The sequence below is a fragment of the Entelurus aequoreus genome, linkage group LG28, assembly GCF_033978785.1.
Source record: "Entelurus aequoreus isolate RoL-2023_Sb linkage group LG28, RoL_Eaeq_v1.1, whole genome shotgun sequence".
NCBI lineage: Eukaryota > Metazoa > Chordata > Actinopteri > Syngnathiformes > Syngnathidae > Entelurus > Entelurus aequoreus.
In genome coordinates, this window is record NC_084758.1 from 17823429 (window position 1) to 17842267 (window position 18839).

Sequence of the window (18839 nt, forward strand, 5' to 3'; positions counted from 1 at the left end):
ACCACTTTGTGAACAAATGCATGTCGAACAGTTTAAGAACAACATTTCTCAACGAGCTATTGCAAGGAGTTTAGGGATTTCACCATCTACGGTCCGTTATATCGTCAAAAGGTTCAGAGAATCTGGAGAAATCACTGCACCTAAGCGATGATATTACGGACCTTCGATCCCTCAGGCGGTACTGCATCAAAAAGCGACATCAGTATGTAAAGGATATCACCACATGGGCTCAGCAACACTTTAGAAAACCACTGTCAGTAACCACAGTTGGTCGCTACATCTGTAAGTGCAAGTTAAAACTCTACTATGCAAAGCGAAAGCCATTTATCAACAACACCCAAAATTGCCGCCGGCTTCGCTGGGCACGAGCTCATCTAAGATCGACTGATGCAAAGTGTAAAAGTGTTCTGTGGTCTGACGAGTTCACATTTCAAATTGTTTTTGGAAACTGTGGACGTTGTGTCCTCTGGAACAAAGAAGAAAAGAACCATCTGGATTGTTATAGGCGCAAAGTTGAAAAGCCAGCATCTGTGATGGTATGGGGGTGTATTAGTGCCCAAGGCATGGGTAACCTACACATCTGTGAAGGCACCATTAATACTGAAAGGTACATACAGGTTTTGGAGCAACATATGTTGCCATCCAAGCAACGTTATCATGGACGCCCCTGCTTATTTCAGCAAGACAATGCCAAGCCATGTATTACAACAGCGTGGCTTCATAGTAAAAGAGTGCGGGTACTAGACTGGCCTGCCTGTAGTCCAGACTTGTCTCCCATTGAAAATGTGTGGCGCAATATGAAGCCTAAAATACCACAACGGAGACCCCCGGACTGTTGAACAACTTAAGCTGTACATCAAGCAAGAATGGGAAAGAATTCCACCTGAAAAGTTTCACAAATTGGTCTCCTCAGTTCCCAAACGTTTACTGAGTGTTGGTAAAAGTAGGGCTGCAACAACTAATCTATTAAATCGATTATTAAAATAGTTGGCGATTAATTTAGTCATCGATTTGTTGGATCTATGCTATGCGCATGCGCAGAGATTGCATTTAATTTAAATTTTTTTTTCATCAAATCAAATCATTGTATTCTCTGTTTATTTACGAATTACACAATGTGCCAACTTCACTGGTTTTGGGTTTTGCACATAGTCCTGCACATTTTCACCAATTTATTGTGTCTCTCAAAATTATAACATGGGAATCTAAATAATACAGGCAGCAATGAAAATAATTGCTAAAGGATAAAAGAGGCGGTAAAAAAAGACGAGAAAATAGAATCAGGAAGTAAAGTCTCAAAAATAAACCTTGAACTAAAACAAGAAGAGGCGGGAACACAGTTGACTGTTTTAGACGTTTGAGCAGCAAAATAAAACCCTGGAGATGAATCAGGCAAAAGTACTTAAATTAATGTGCAAATGCGTTGTTTTTTTCTAAATTTAAAACATTGCTGCACGTCTGCATGACCGTTTGTCATTTGTAATAAATTGGCGGTTGAAGTAAAGCAACACTGAAACCCCAGTCTGCATGACGACACCTAACACCCTGCATGTCCCGTGCATGATCATCTGGAATGAGAACTCTGCAGCGGTCTGCACGTGTGTCAATCATGCAACGGGATAGGGAAGCTGCTGTTGAGTTAAGCAAGAGTCTGTGCCGCTCTCATGCAGACTCGGCGTGCTGGCCACCCCTGACGCTGTGGTGGCTCGTCCGGTGGCCCAGCTGTCCATACCCATCAACGGTAAATTCCAAATCGTCAAAGGTATGTCACTTTTTCTCTCGTACCACACACACTTTTGTATCCTTGGAGTCACATATTTGAAAATCCACATGCAGAAACGACTTCCGTTCTAAACCCCTACTCCCGCCAGTGAACATTGACCCACGTGCGTTCTTTAAGCTGCTTTCTCTTTTCACTGCAGAGGCCGAGGAGGCTCTTCTCATTGACTTCTCCCTGGTTGGTGAGTACCTTTTCTTTTTCTTTCTTTTTTACGTTTTTGAGCCAATCCGTCTTGCAAGGCAACCGGTCTCTCGCTGTGGGAACGTGAGTGAGCTGAGGCCTTACATTCATTGCCGCTCAAGCCGTGTTTACATCTTTATTTAGTAGCAGTCGCGGGTCATGAGTTTCCCGGGGCTCTCGGAAGGAATTCTGACGAGCTGGACCGTTGGAATCTTTGTCTGCGTTCTAAAGGTGTTTCTTCTCCCTCGTTTGTGTGTGTGTTTAGCTGGGCTCAGGATACGAATAAAAGGAGATAAAGCCCCAGAACTCCAGTTGGAACTCCAGGATGACGAGCGCACGCAGACTTTCCTCACGCAGGTGATAAGCGCCCAACAACAAGGTAAGTCGCCTCTCTGTCTTTAGTGTGAAACACTTTTTCCTAACTGACTCGCTACTTGTCTAACATTTATTTACAAAGAGTGGATTGATGATTTCCTTTGTTGCCTCAGACTTTTGTCACATACGCTTCATGCCTTTTCGTCTTATTGCTGTTAATGTCCTTGTAGAGCAGAACTGGGCAAAATCATAATTTGTTCGCATTATCTCAGGATTCTAAAAACAGTACTGTCATATTGAGTAAAAAAATAAGTTTTGTGTATGGAAACCTTACAAAAGCACATGTTTCTAGTAAAACTCATAAAGATACATCATTACAGGCATTATTAGACATATTGCATGTGTTCAGTTTAGCTCAGTTTCAGTTTATTTAGAACATGCATACGATACAATCAAATCAAATCAACTTTATTTATAAAGCACATTTAAAATTTACCACAGGGGTAGCCAAAGTGCTGTACAATGGGCAGGTTAAAAGATAATACGAGAACCGAGCAAACACAACACAACACAAACAGAACACGATAAAAAATAAATAAATAAAATAAATAAAACATAAAAACAGGTTCACAGCAGGTGTATTATGGGGTGCCATTGCAGGATGGATATCACTCAGTGTTAAAAGCCATGGAATAAAAGTATGTTTTTAAGAGAGATTTAAAAACAGGAAGAGAGGAGGCTTGTCTAACACTAAGAGGTAGGTCGTTCCAGAGCTTGGGAGCAGCAGTGGCGAAAGCTCTGTCACCTCTAAGCTTCAGCCTTGTGTCTGGGACCGTCAGTAGCAGCTGATCGGCTGATCTTAGGGATCGGGTGGGGCAGTAAGGCTGAAGGAGGTCGGAGAGATATGTTGGCGCGAGGTTGTTTAGACATTTAAAAACAAATAAAAGGAGTTTAAAATTGTCATGCATCACACAATTCCAGTTGTTTCATTACAGCACGTCCGAAAAGGAGTAGGAAGAAGCAGAGCTTATTTAATACTACCCCTTTTCATACCATAGCAATTTTATCCAATGTCCTTGTTCTCTGTAACAGAACAGTGAACAAATAAATAATAAATAAATAATATACCATAGTAAGCAAACAAATATTAAATACATAACTAATATTTGTCTCAACAAAAAAAATACCCCTCGAAAGTAAAACTTTGTTTTTTGGACATGTACCTCAGGACTGGCTGAAGAAAGATAAACACTTAATGAATATCCTACTGGTGGCTTGTAAAAAGACCATTACTAGGAAATGGATATCCCAGGAGAGCCCAACTTTGAAGCAATGGATGGAAACAACAATGGACATATATAAAATGGAGAAGATAACTGCCTTTATTAATTATAAATTGGAGAAATTTACTTCATACTAGGAAAATTGGGTCAACTATGTCACGCTCCATAAACCTGACTTTAATTTTTCGAATTAGCGATTGTACTGCAAAAAAGGGAGAAAAAAAAGGGGATTACTCCCTATGTGTATATATATATGTTTATATGTATGTATGTATGTGTGTGTATGTATGTGTATATATATATATATATGTATATATATATATATATATATATATATATATATATATATATATATATATATATATATATATATATATATATATATATATATATATATATATCTGTTTATATTTTATTTTATTTCTGATTATTATTATTATTAATGTATTATTATTTCCTTATTTTAAAAAAAAAATTCTGTTTATTTAATCGATGTATTTGTAGATATTACTGTTTTTGTTGTTGTTTCTTTCTTTTTTGGGGGGGGGTGGGTGGGTGGTATGGATGGGATATAAACAAAAATGTTTTGACATTTAGGGCAGACAATAGATATATAATTTATGTGAATATGATGTAATGGATAGGAATGTCTGATGCTGGATGTCAAAAATAAAATGAAAAAAAAAAAAAAAGGGTTCAAGATGTTAAACATAATTCTTGATCTGTGTACTTTGTGAACACTTGTAGTTTGAACAGTCTCTTAAACTGAATGATATTGGTGCTTTCTTTGATTTCTTTGGTTAATCCATTCCATAATTTAATTCCACATACTTATACTAAAGGTTTTAAGTGTTGTACGAGCATACAAATGTTTTCAATTAGATTTCCCTCTAAGGTTACCGTATTTTTCGGACTATAAGTCGCTCCGGAGTATAAGTCGCACCGGCCGAAAATGCACAATAAAGAAGGAAAAAAACATATATACGTCGCACTGGAGTATAAGTCTCATTTTTGGGGGAAATGTATTTGATAAAAGCCAACACCAAGAATAGACATTTGAAAGGCAATTTAAAATAAATAGAGAATAGTGAACAACAGGCTGAATAAGTGTACGTTATATGAGGCATAAATAACCAACTGAGAACGTGCCTGGTATGTTAACATAACATATGGTAAGAGTCATTCAAATAACTACAACATATAGAACATGCTATACGTTTACCAAACAATCTGTCACTCCTAATCGCTAAATCCCATGAAATCTTCCTTCCCGGTGTCGCCTCTGGTATGTCCTTTCTTTCTGCTGCTCGATCGCCGTTTTCTGCTGCATATTTCACTACGTCCGGCTTGTAGTCTGCAGTATATGTTTTCCTTTTCGGTGACATTTTAGTTCAGCCCTTCTCAGTTTTTATAAGTTACCTCCAATGTTGAAATAATCCATTTTAATAGCTACGGATGTAGCAGCAGTTAGCATCCCATGACCCACAATGCATTTCTGCCATGACGCACAATGCACTTCTGCCATGACCCGCCCCCGCCGAATTCTTATTGGTTGACGTGTGACGATTGCTGACGTGTGTGTGACGATTGCGGACATTTGCTTCATCTCTTACGCGAATGAGATAAATAATATTATTTGATATTTTACGGTAATGTGTTAATAATTTCACATATAAGTCGCTCCTGAGTATATGTCGCACCCCCGGCCAAACTATGAAAAAAACTGCGATTTATAATCCGAAAAATACGGTATATTTCTCCTCTTTTGTTGAGAATAATTGTTGTACATTCTTGGGTAGCAGGTTATAGTTTGCTTTGTACATCATTTTAGCTGTTTGCAAATGCACCAAATCGTTGAATTTCAATAATTGTGATTTAATAAATAAAGAGTTTCTATGTTCTCTATGTGTGTGGTTTGGAGTTATGCTTGAATAATTTTGAACTGCTTTTTTTCGCATTATCTCAGGATTCTAAAAACATTACTGTCATATTGAGTAAAAAAACTATTGTTGTGTTTGCAAACCTCACAACAGCACGTGTTTCTAGTAAAACTCACAAAGATACATTAATACAGTCATTATTAGACATATTGCCGGATGTGCTACATTATTTTTTAGACCTTTAACATCAAAACTGTCGCCGCCATTATGATGAGCAGTGCTGTTTTTAAAAGACCGTAAGTCTTGAACTATAGAAAGTTTTTCAATGGTCGAAATCTGCGCTTTTGGGTGTCATACGAGTTATTACGGTAATCTACGTCACATCAGCTCAGACCAGGAACAAACCAGAGTGGACACACAACAAACGCGTGTGTCAGAAACAGATGTGGAAGCAGATTTTTTTACGTGATACTATATAATATTGTTGGTGTTTATTACCCTTTGCATTCATATTTTGCTGTTTTTTTTACATTTTTGTTGTGTTTTGCGTGAATGTAAAAGATCCACAACTATAGAGGAGCTGGTCTGAGAAGTAAAAGAGGAGCGATGTTCATATGTTTTTAATATTCAGTGTTTTATTGTTCATCGTTAATATTGTAAATCCCACTGTCTTTATTTTAATGTGCATTTTGGGTGTCCCATTCAGTAAAAAACTGTAAAATTCCATTCCGTATTTTTGAGGTGGTCTGTCGTAACGTTTTTAGAATTCCATCGGACGTTGTGACTTTTGGTATTAGTGTTCTTGAAAAAAAAAGGGACCCCAACACACATACTGTACAGCAGATTTTTACAGCTAAATGTTTATATATAATGTATACACACAGACACATTTTTTTCTCTCAATATGGCCTCCGAGTCAAAATATTTGCCCTGCTCTGTTGTAGAGGATGACTCACTTTTCATGTATTCATCCAGCCTTTGTCTTAGAGATAATTACTTTCTTGAGAAATAGGAAAAGTGTGGTAGAAGGAGGCAGGAAGTTGCAATGACTCAGCCTCAAGTTCAAATAATGGACGACAGTATTTGAAGTTCTTCATGCGTGTTAATCAACCTGACCTTTTTATTTCGGTTAGTTTTATGTGCCCATAAACTTCACATACCATTGTGTTTTGCAGTGGTATAAAACGTCACATTACACTAAAAGTGATTGCCCTATATATCACAATATCATGTATAATTTAGAGTATTTTTTTGTAGAGTTCTTGTGTTGAATGTCAATAAATAGCAATGTTGTATTCAGTGAGTGCAATATTAAGCTACTAAACAACTATCTGTCATGGCGCTATAATAGAAATATTAAATATTTACATAACTTCTTGAATCGATGCCATTTGTTTGACTTGGTTTGATTATTTGTATGGCAACCACTTCCTTATAACACAATGCCTCTGGCATTTATTATTTTTTGATTATGTATTTTGAGACTGCTGCATTCTAAATGTTGTTATACAATTTTGCTTGCACGTATTGTTCACGTAACAGTACATAGGAGTGTCGAAAAAAGAAAAGATTGTCAAATGAATCACGATTCTTACTTGTAACGATTGTTAATCGATTAATCAAAAATCAAAAATCGATTTAAATTAAATTTTTTATTTTTATAAATAGTAAAAAAATATTTGTATTTTATATATTTAATTTTTGTTTATGTATGTGTATGTATATATATGTATATATATATATATGTGTGTATTTATATGTATATGAGGTGGCGACTTGTCCAGGGTGTACCCCGCCTTCCGCCCGATTGTAGCTGAGATAGGCTCCAGCGCCCCCCGTGACCCCGAAGGGAATAAGCGGTAGCAAATGGATGGATGGATGTGTGTATATATGTGTGCGTATATATATGTGTGTGTATATATACGTGTATATATGTGTATATATAAATAAATGTGTATATATGTATGTATATGTATATATATATGTATATATATTTACTGTGTATATACATATACTGTGTGTATATATATATATATATATACTATATATATATATATACATATATATATATACTAAAATTAAATATATACAATTAAATATATATATTTTAAATTTTTTATATTTATATATTTTTTATTTATATATTTTTATATATTTTTTTAAATTGTATTTTATATATTTCTGTTTTATATATTTCTGTTTTATATATTTAATTTTAGTATATACTGTACATATAAACTAAGATTAAATATATAAAATAAAAATAAAAATATTTATTTACTATTTATAAAAATTTAAAATAAAAATGTAATAGATTTTTATATATATATATATATATATATATATATATATATATATATATATATATATATATATATATATATATATATATACATACATACATTGTGACACTTACAAACGTTGCTTGGTGTGATGAATGAAGAATCCAAACGAGTAGAAACGCTATGGACGGTTTTGTTTTCGGTTGAAGGCCAAACAGGAAGTACATTGTCAACTCGCAGCACCAGCAGTGAGTGAATTCGTCAAAAAGATGGCGCCATAGCACAAACAATAACACACCATTTCAGTCCTGTGCTTGGGTTTAATGAAAACTATTGAACACAAAACATGACGGCAATTAGCAAAAAATACGTTTTTAAATTAGCCGCACAGTTTTATAAGCCACGGGGTTCAAAGTGTAGGAGAAAAAGTAGCGGCCTACATTCTGGAATTTACAGTAATACCGTTTTAAATTTAATTTGTAGAAAAATAATGACTAATAAACCTGCGGACTGATTAACGTTTGCTTGCGAGCTTAAATGCCAAAATGAAAACAAGAGACATTAACATCTTTCCTCATTAAGAAACAACACACCCCAATCTAAACTTATATAAACACGTTGCTGCCCGAGGAACTAAGATATTTAATTGTGCGTATTGAACCTAAGAACCGCTGAACACAGTAGGACGCTGCAACGCCTGCCATGTTCCACACTTTTCATTGAAACAAATCCTAAAGTGCTACAGTACAAGTTTAGCCATAAAAGACAGATACAATACTAAGACTACAATTCTATCAGTGAAGCATAAGAAACACAAAACCTGCAAAATATATACTTTTACAAAAACCACTATTTATTTTAGTTAGTTAAAAAAAAATAATGCGGTCAAAAGATTTTCAAGTGCTTTTTCAGCACATTCAACAATAGCGCCATCATTTTGTCCATGATAACCGTGATAGGAGTTTTTCATATCGCGTGACTCCGACCGACTCTTGTGTATTTTATTTCCCAGTTCAGTCGAATCGCTCCAGCCCCGGCGTGATGGATCACGATGCACTAACACCTCAAAGAGGTACAGTCCCCAACCCGCCTCAGCGTGGACACAAGACTGCCAACTGTGTGGACTCTGGAGTCAACCTGCCGAGTACGACCAGCGCACTGCCTCCTAGCCTCAATAGCAGCACATCCACACATCGGAATAATGCAGGTAATGTATGCTCTGAAAATATATTTACCATCAATGCTTCAAACCCACAAATTATTGCAAATAAACGATATTGTCAGCATTATTGTCAGACCAAATTAAGCATTAATATAATAGTAATATATCATAATAATGCAAGTAATTCTTTCACATGCAATAAACTATTATTTTTCATTGGTATTTTTACCCTTATAATTGGAATGTCAATAACTTTTAATTATCCTAAATCATTAACAAGCAATAAAAATGAAATCCCTCTCTTGCACTTCAATATATAATAAACATCTAAAAGTGAATATTTTTCCCTGGTAAAAAAAAACAACTTGGGGCCTGATTTACCAAGATCCAAATACCGCGCGCTAATCAGCGTGTGCAATCCGTAAAATAGCATGCACTATTAGTAGGCGTGTTGCGTGTGATTTACTAAGACTGCTTGTGCAATTGAAAAGTGGTGCAGACCGCCTTATTTAAATGATGGTTTTGTATGTAATATATAGGGGATCACCATAGAGACACTCATTTACTGCACACTCATGTTATCATGCTCCTTACCTGTGGCGTTTTGCTATATTTTCATACGTGCAAGAGAAAAGTACTACTTTTTATGGGCATTTTAGAAGCAGTCCTGAATTTCCCCCCGGGATCAATAAAGTACTTTCTATTCTATTCTATTCTATTCTATAGTGCATCTACAGTAGAAACCACTTTCCCCCCCCCTTTTTTTTTTTTTACCTCTGAAGGTGCGCTCATTGGAGAGAGGCTGCACATACTTTGCTCAAGATGCAAAAAATGCATAATTAAAGGCGTTTTTTTTTTTATATAGGAACATTTTAATCAGAATAGTTTTATTGCCATTGTTTGAGAACGGGTTCACAAACTAGGAATTTTTCTTGGTGCAATCGTGCAACATAAACCACACATATAACACATATTTGGTAATAAAAAGAGCTGTAACTGAGCTATCAGATCTTGTTATAGACTTAGAAGGAATTCAAGGAGCTACTGTTAGGAGTTATTGATATTAATGATATTTAATGAAAATTAACGTAATTAAAAAAACATTAAATGACACCAAAAGACATCGATTAAATGAGTTTTAATCGGCCCCTTAAGTCCTTCAGCAGCTATAAAATTATAAAATGGTGTTGCTGAATAGATGATATAGCTATTATTATTTCTGACCGTCCAAAATGTTGACACACAGGTAGGACAGATATATACTGTATTCTATGTGAAACATTTTACATAATTAAAAAAAACATTAATTGACACCAAAACACATACATTAAATTAATTTTAATCAGCCCTGTAAGTCCTTTAACGGCTAAAAAAAATTAATAAAATTATGTTGCATCCGCCTTTGTAGTCCGTGCCGACACCGTAGTCGATAAACGTCTTCTTTTTCTCTATCTTCTTGTTATGTGACATTCATCCTCCGCTGTTGCCATTTCTAATATAAAGTAGTGTAAAGTTCTTACTTATATCTGTCAGTAAACTCGCCATGAAAGCGCTAAAACATACCGGTGTAGTGAGTTTACATTATTCACTCTAGGAACTTTAGTTATTAGAGAGTTCCAGTCGGACGGTTTTTCACGGGACACGTTTCCGTGTCACATGAGGAGATGCTGCTCCGTTATTGATTGAAGTAAAGTCTGAATGTCATTAAAACAGTTAGCGCCATCTTTTGACACTTCTTCCCCTCCCGTCTTTGCACGCTACACCGCAACAACAAAGATGACGGGGAGAAGACGCTGTCGAAGTTGAGCCACGTAAATAAGACCGCCCACAAAACGGCGCATCCGGAAGAGACTGTCAGAAAGCGTCTTGAAGATGATCTGTAAAACATCATCCATGCAACATTTTGACCAAAGAACCACCATTACATGTTATGTAGACCACAAGGAAGTCTTTTACATTTAGAAAAAAAATTATATAATGACGGTGCGCCTTATATATGAAAAAAGATCTAAAATAGACCATTCATCGGCAGTGCGCCTTATAATCCGATGCGCCCTATGGGCTGGAAAATACAGTACATAACGACCCCAGCTGTAATGAGAGGATTTACAGTCAATGCATACATTTTCCAGTGCTAACGTCTACTTGTTTGCTCTGACCCTCCAGCTCAGTCACTCGCCTCAGACTTTGGCTTTGAGGACAACTTCGATCACACCTTGAAAGTGGAGGAAAAGAAGAATCAGCAGAACAGGATGGCGGCCCCAAGGGACCCTCCTCCGGTTCCCCCTCTGCCTCCGCGCAAAGCCTCCTTCACTCCCTCTTATCAGCTGCCCGCGCCCCCGCCCCCTAAAGAGAGAGCCGTCTCCTCTCAAGCCAAAGACAACTCCAGACCAGAGTGAGCCCGCCTGCCTTTTTCAATGGCTCGGGAAAGACGCTCACAATCGTCGTTTTCTTTCTCCAATCCTGCAGTAGTTTCCGACCGGGCTTCGAGCGGGACAGGCCGGCGTCTTGGTCCGACAGTCCCACCACAAACACGATGAGACAGGCCATGTTCTCCAGCCAGGCGGGGCAGAGGGAGTACCTCATCAAACGCCGCCTTGGAAAAAAGGAAGACGAATATGTGGACCTCCAGAACTTCAGGTGGCAGCACTTCTTTCTGTTTGGCATTTCCCACCAGGACATCAAAAGCTCTGTAGATTTTGCACATTTCACTGTGTTTACATCTACTTTTGTATTAGAATGCATGATAAAATCCAGATGCCAAAGGTGTTACGTTATGGTTGTGCAAACAAAGGTTCTCCATTGTTCCTGCAGGCTCTTCACTGGCACTTGGAATGTGAACGGACAGTCTCCAGACAGCAGCCTTGCGTCCTGGCTCTCTTGTGACGCAGAACCTCCTGATATGTACGCCCTGGGGTCAGTGCTGATTGTTCATTTTCTGACATGTAACGTATACACCGTCTGCTCTTTGTAAACAACCCCTGTTGATTCCTCGATGACTTAGTTTCCAAGAATTGGACCTGAGCACTGAAGCTTTCTTCTACATGGACTCCTCCAAGGAGCAGCAGTGGGTGGAGGCAGTTGAGAGAGGCCTACACCCTAAAGCACAATATAAGAGGGTGAGCAGATGAGGTCATGTATTTAACTTAGCTGCTCATAAAAATAAAGGGAACGCTTAAGTCACACATCCTGGATTTCTGTAAGAACTACACACACAATTTTAGTGTGTCTTCTATTTGTGGTTCAACGGTCCCTCCCCCGTATATTATATATAGATTTAGTTTCCCTGCTTTGAGATGTAAATCAGTTGTTTTTTTATTGGGAAAGTAGTTTGTTCAGCAGCTACCAATCCAGCAAGCAAGCTCCCTAACAAGTCAAATTACTCAAAATATTCCAGCAGGAAGATGCTTTGTCAAGGCGTGATGCTGTGTACACTACCGTTCAAAAGTTTGGGGTCACATTGAAATGTCCTTATTTTTGAAGGAAAAGCACTGTACTTTTCAATGAAGATAACTTTAAACTAGTCTTAACTTTAAAGAAATACACTCTATACATTGCTAATGTGGTAAATGACTATTCTAGCTGCAAATGTCTGGTTTTTGGTGCAATATCTACATAGGTGTATAGAGGCCCATTTCCAGCAACTATCACTCCAGTGTTCTAATGGTACAATGTGTTTGCTCATTGGCTCAGAAGGCTAATTGATGATTAGAAAACCCTTGTGCAATCATGTTCGCACATCTGAAAACAGTTTAGCTCGTTACAGAAGCTACAAAACGGACCTTCCTTTGAGCAGATTGAGTTTCTGGAGCATCACATTTGTGGGGTCAATTAAACGCTCAAAATGGCCAGAAAAAGAGAACTTCCATCTGAAACTCGACAGTCCATTCTTGTTCTTAAAAATGAAGGCTATTCCACAAAATTGTTTGGGTGACCCCAAACTTTTGAACGGTAGTGTAGCTGTTTATTTTGTAAATGCAACGCTGTATACTGTATTTTTTTTTTCATCTTCTTCATTGAGTGTAGATGAACATACAAACTTGAAACCAATACTATTGGTAACAAAACTAAATAAACAAAAACAAGTTAAAATAAACATCACATACATATGTATAACACAAAAATGATAAAGAGGGGTACAATATATAACTCATATGTAATTTGAAAGTGGAAAATTAAAAACTAATGATAATTTCTGAAGTTTTAATAGATTTTTAGTGTATTTCAATATTCTTTCATTTTAGTTGACCATTTCCATTTGTGGATATTATTGTTTGCATGGGTAACACATTTTTTGGAGTACATTTCACATTATAATCTGTCTCTGTATTTTTCTATACATACTTGAACCGTTATTTTATCAAAAAGTGATTACATTTCTAGTCTTTGGAGGCGTAAATATGTGCATTCAAAAAATAAGTGGAAAATAGTTTCCTCAAATAGGTTACAAAAAACACATACTAGATCAATGTTATGAATGAATCTTCTCAAAAAGCTCTTACACTGGTATAATGTATGGATTATTTTGAATGACACTCCCCCTAAATTACCAGTACTACCTATGCAGTAATTTTGATTTCTTACAAACACACAGTTTATATTTTCAAACACAGCATTCCATCTGTATTTTGCAATAATTATTTGCAATCAATGCTGTAAACTGTTTACCTGTTGTTTCTTAATGTGTAAAACTGAATTTAAAATTAGTTCGATAACTGAGAGCCGTATAGGGTTAGACTAGAGCAGGGATGTCTTAACTATCGTCTTCAATTTGGCCCGCGAAACGTCTTGAGTTTATAATAAGGACTCTTGCCTGCAGGAATATTGCATTTATTTTAAAAGACCGACTTAGATGCTGCAATTTTGTCACCATCAAGTAGCCAGTGTGGATAATTTATATCAATGACATTTAATTATGCTCTGATTGAAACAATGCACAGCATTTACCTACATGACCAAAAACAGACAACCTTCCCTAGTCATGGTGCAAAAAAAAAATGTCCAAGCACCATACAAAATTCAAAATTACACCCATTTAAATTCACTACAAAGCAAGATGGCAAAAATGCAAAACACTCCACACTTATCCATGTTTGATGCATTTTAGCTACTTGATATTTCTGATTGATTATAAAAATTTGGTCGAAAAATTGTCGTTTTCTCAATAGTAATCAAAATAGCAATTAAATTCGGGGGTTGCAGGGCAAATGTTGTCCTCCAGAGGTGTTATGACCATAACAATTGAGAAGCAGTGGTAGAGAGTATTTGGACCACACGGTTATTATTTTTCATATTTTCCTAACTTAGCTGTATAAACCTGGATGCTTATTGGGTAAAATAAAGTCTGGTGATGTATATTTATTAGGAATGTAAAGATAACAAAATCTCACGGTGCAATATTATCACGGTATTAACCTCTAAAGGCCTTAGTGGCCACATGCGTGGACAGCACCTTTTAGCTCTTATTTCCAAAATTGTGTACACTACTGAATTGGGGTCTTATGGCCGCTTATGTGGACACTTATACTGCCAACTGGTGGTGTCAGAAGAGTATAACATACAATGGAATTTGGAAAATAAAAGTGTAAAAATGAGAATTAGCATGTCACTAAACATGAAGTACACGTTTGTTACTTATGGACTAAGTACATCATATAAAAAGATGATTCTTAGTTTTTTATATTGATTGATTGATTGATTGATTATTCTAATTAGGGTCCAATAAGCCCAAATAGCAAAGAGAAATAAAAAAAAGCATGTAAACAAACAGTTTGGGCCTTAAGAGGTTAAGCCCACACTATGATATTATTGTGGTATATGTCCAAATAAAGACTTGAAATGTGTAAAATGAAGTGGCAAGAATGTTTAGAATAAGCACACTTACTGTAATTGAACACAAACACAACAGTATATACAGTCGTGGTCAAAAGTTTACATACACTTGTAAAGAACATAATGTCATGGCTGTCTTGAGTTTCCAATAATTTCTACAACTCTTATTTTTTTGTGATAGAGTGATTGGAGCACATACTTGTTGGTCACAAAAAACATTCATGAAGTTTGGTTCTTTTATGAATTTATTATGGCTCTACTGAAAATGTGAGCAAATCTGCTGGGTCAAAAGTATACATACAGCAATGTTAATATTTGCTTACATGTCCCTTGGCATGTTTCACTGCAATAAGGCACTTTTGGTAGCCATCCACAAGCTTCTGCTTGAATTTTTGACCACTCCTCTTGACAAAATTGGTGCAGTTCAGCTAAATGTGTTGGTTTTCTGACATGGACTTGTTTCTTCAGCATTGTCCACACGTTTTAGTCAGGACTTTGGGAAGATGAAACAAAAATGTAGCTGTTTGGCCACAGTACCCAGCAATATGTTTGTAGGAGAAAAGGTGAGGATTTTAATCCCAGTAACACCATTCAACCAGAAGCTTGCCAGAAGCTTGTGGATGGCTACCAAAAGCGCCTTACTGCAGTGAAACTTGTAACCAAATATTAACATTGCTGTATGTATACTTTTGACCCAGCAGATTTGCTCACATTTTCAGTAGACCCATAATAAATTCATAAAAGAACCAAACTTCATGAATGTTTTTTTGTGACCAACAAGTATGTGCTCCAATCACTCTATCACAAACAAATAAGAGTTGTAGAAATGATTGGAAACTCAAGACAGCCATGACATTATGTCCTTCACAAGTGTATATACATTTTTGACCGTATATTTAAAAATAATTTAATATAAATATGATGTAAAACAATAATGTTTACTTTAGTGTTGTTCAACTTTTAACTTCAGAGTTAGTGGACATCTTATATCACTTTGGGAAGTGCTGATTCTTAGAAAAGTTAAGTGATAATTTAACATTTAATAATGGAACTATCTCACATTTTGACGCTTGGCCTCCTTGGCATCAAATATATTTTCCGGGTGATAGTTTATTAAGTAGCTTCTCATATTACATTTGACGAGTTGATTCGGTGTTATTGGAAAAAAATTGGATTAAAACATCTTCTGATCAGCTTCATGTGTCGTCTTGGAAACGCTACGGACGAAAGCGGCAAGTTTGCCTCGCAGTACACGGACCAAAGAGGTTGCGTTTTCACCAGGGTTTGTTTGCCTGTCTGTCACTCAAAAAAACTATGGATAGATTTAAAAGAAAACTTCCGGAAACGTCCAAAAAACGATCCTTTCTCTCCCCTTTAAAACCTGGCGGATGTACCGTATTTTTCGGACTATAAGTTTTTTCATAGTTTGGTGCGACTTATGTGTGAAATTAGTAACACATTACCATAAAATATCAAATAATATTATTTAGCTCATTCACGTAAGAGACTAGACTTATAAGATTTCATGGGATTTAGCGATTAGGAGTGACAGATTGTTTGGTAAACGTATAGCATGTTCTATATGTTGTAGTTATTTGAATGACTCTTACCATAATATGTTACGTTAACATACCAGGCACGTTCTCAGTTGGTTATTTATGCCTCATATAACGTACACTTATTCAGCCTGTTGTTCACTATTCTTTATTTATTTTAAATTGCCTTTCAAATGTCTATTCTTGGTGTTGGCTTTTATCAAATAAATTTCCCCCAAAAATGCGACTTATACTCCAGTGCGACTTATATGTTTTTTTTTCTTCTTTATTATGCATTTTCGGCCGCTGCGACTTATACTCCGGAGCGACTTATACTCCGAAAAATACGGTAGTTTACTTCCACACCGGCCAAATTAAAAAATGCCAGCAAAAACCTGCACTGACCAAATTTTCATTTTATACCGTCACTCGTCACGGTACTATTGTGATGATTTTGATACCAAAATACCGTGGCATTTGTAAAAACCGTTACACCCCTAGTATTTATGTAATGAGGGAGGTGTCCTATTATTAAAGAGCAGCAAGTCGGACTCAAAAACAAGTCCCTAAACCACCTATCAGTTTTTAGAAGTCACTTTCCTCAAACAATGTTACAGGAAGAAGTCAGGAAGACTGTTTTTTTTATACAGGACATTATTGCTTCACTGCATGCATGGGAGTATTATATATAGCTCGGTTGGTAGAGTGGCCGTGCAAGCAAATTGAGGGTTCCAGGTTCGATCCCCGCTTCCGCCATCCTAGTCACTGCCGTTGTGTCCTTGGGCAAGACACTTTACCCACCTGCTCCCAGTGCCACCCACACTGGTTTAAATGTACCGGTAACTTAGATATTGGGTTTTCACTATGTAAAATCTCTTTGAGTCACTAGAGAAAAGCGCTATATAAATATAATTCAATTCAATACTGCATGCATTGTATAGAAATCCATAATGATTACGTGAACCCTTTCTTCACCCGACCTAAACCCAGCTGAAAGTTATTTACTGCACGTTCCCCCTTTGCGTCTGGTTTATTTTGGTTTAGACTTAGACTTCCTTTTTATTGTCATTCAAATTTGAACTTTACAGTACAGATAAGAACGAAATTTCGTTTCATCAGCTCATGGTAGTACAGAATAAAAAAGCAATAAGGTGCATGTATAAATAAATAAATAGGTTACTGTACAGATAAATATATTGCACTTTTTCACATGCATCCACGTTTATGGATGTATGTTGTATACTTTTATTTATTTACCGGCCTGTCTCTCGGTATCTCCTCCATAATCTTGGCACTGTTTCGGGAGATGATTATGTTTCCCTATTTATTATTTGCCCAGCCGCCTTTTGATGAGCACAGCCACTAACTTGCTAAATTCCTCCCGTCAGGTTCGCATCAATAGACTGGTTGGCATGATGTTGGTGGTCTATGTCAACAAGAAACACACGAAAATCGTCAAAGAAGTGGCCGCAGAACACGTCGGCACGGGAATCATGGGCAAAATGGTACAGGCGGACTAACTTGGGAAAACTTCTGAAAAAGCTGTTTCTTTTGTAGCTAAAAGGTGTTTTCTTCTTCTCAGGGGAACAAAGGAGGGGTGGCAGTGAGGTTTGTGTTCCACAACACGAGCTTCTGCATCGTCAACTCGCATCTGGCGGCACACGTGGAAGATTTTGAGCGCCGCAACCAAGACTATAAAGACATTTGTGCTCGCATGACCTTCCACCTACTGGACCACCCCCCTCTGAGTATCCACAAGCACGAGTGAGTTCCCTCGGGCTTTTCAGTGCCAACGTGGCGCTCGCTCATTAGCTTTACAGATGTCAAAGGGTGTAATGGTGCATGTACTCGTCGTAATTGGGTTTTTCGGTACGGTACAGAGGCGCACTGATTTCCCACTTCGTACACTTTGTCCAGCACACATGTGGGTGACTGGAATATAGTCACGTGTTTGCTTCTTAAACAAGTGCAGTGCAACTCATCTCTTGGCTAGCAGGAGTCACGGGTAGAGATAGTGCCAAGGGGAAGAATCTTTCGTCGTTAAAGGTCCCGGTGAAAAACGTAAATGGACAAAGTCAAGTGGATAAGACGGATGGCAGCACGCCATTGTTCAGTAAAGTTGGGGAACAGGGTTACTAGCTGGAACTCTTAAAGGGGAACTGCACTTTTTGGGGAATTTGGCCTATAGTATATTTTTTTTTTTATGCAATCCAACTCGTAAATAATTGTGATCAAGTGAGATCTGCTGGCCCCACTATGGACTGGAATCTCACACTATTAACTAGATCCACTCGACGTCCATTGCACCGGTCCCCTCCAAGGTTTCTCATTGTATCCCATTTGGTTGAGTTTTTCTTGCCCTGATGTGGGATCTTAGCTTTTTTTTTTTTTTTTGTCCTGTCCAGCTTTTCAGGCAAATCATATAGTAGATGTAAATCCCCATATCGGCTGTTCAGATTTACTTTACAAAAGAGAAGTGTAGGATACTTCTCTTGTTGCCTTATTTGTATTTGACTTTATTAAATGTATTTATATTATCGTTTGGTGCAGCCGGGCCGGAGCAGGAGGGGATAGAAAGAGAAAAAAAGGA

At 37.1% G+C, this 18839-nt stretch overlaps 1 protein-coding gene across 1 annotated transcript in view; it reads left to right on the forward strand.

Annotated features, from left to right (window-relative positions):
• Nucleotides 1–18839, forward strand: part of ocrl (OCRL inositol polyphosphate-5-phosphatase) — a 70910-nt gene that overhangs the window by 13291 nt on the left and 38780 nt on the right. Inside the window, exons 3-12 of the mRNA XM_062039793.1 lie at nucleotides 1671–1762; nucleotides 1923–1961; nucleotides 2226–2339; nucleotides 8733–8927; nucleotides 11049–11277; nucleotides 11352–11522; nucleotides 11697–11798; nucleotides 11887–12001; nucleotides 17638–17754; nucleotides 17832–18013. Of these exons, the coding sequence (XP_061895777.1) occupies nucleotides 1671–1762; nucleotides 1923–1961; nucleotides 2226–2339; nucleotides 8733–8927; nucleotides 11049–11277; nucleotides 11352–11522; nucleotides 11697–11798; nucleotides 11887–12001; nucleotides 17638–17754; nucleotides 17832–18013 (1356 nt within the window). The remainder of the gene's footprint in view (nucleotides 1–1670; nucleotides 1763–1922; nucleotides 1962–2225; nucleotides 2340–8732; nucleotides 8928–11048; nucleotides 11278–11351; nucleotides 11523–11696; nucleotides 11799–11886; nucleotides 12002–17637; nucleotides 17755–17831; nucleotides 18014–18839) is intronic.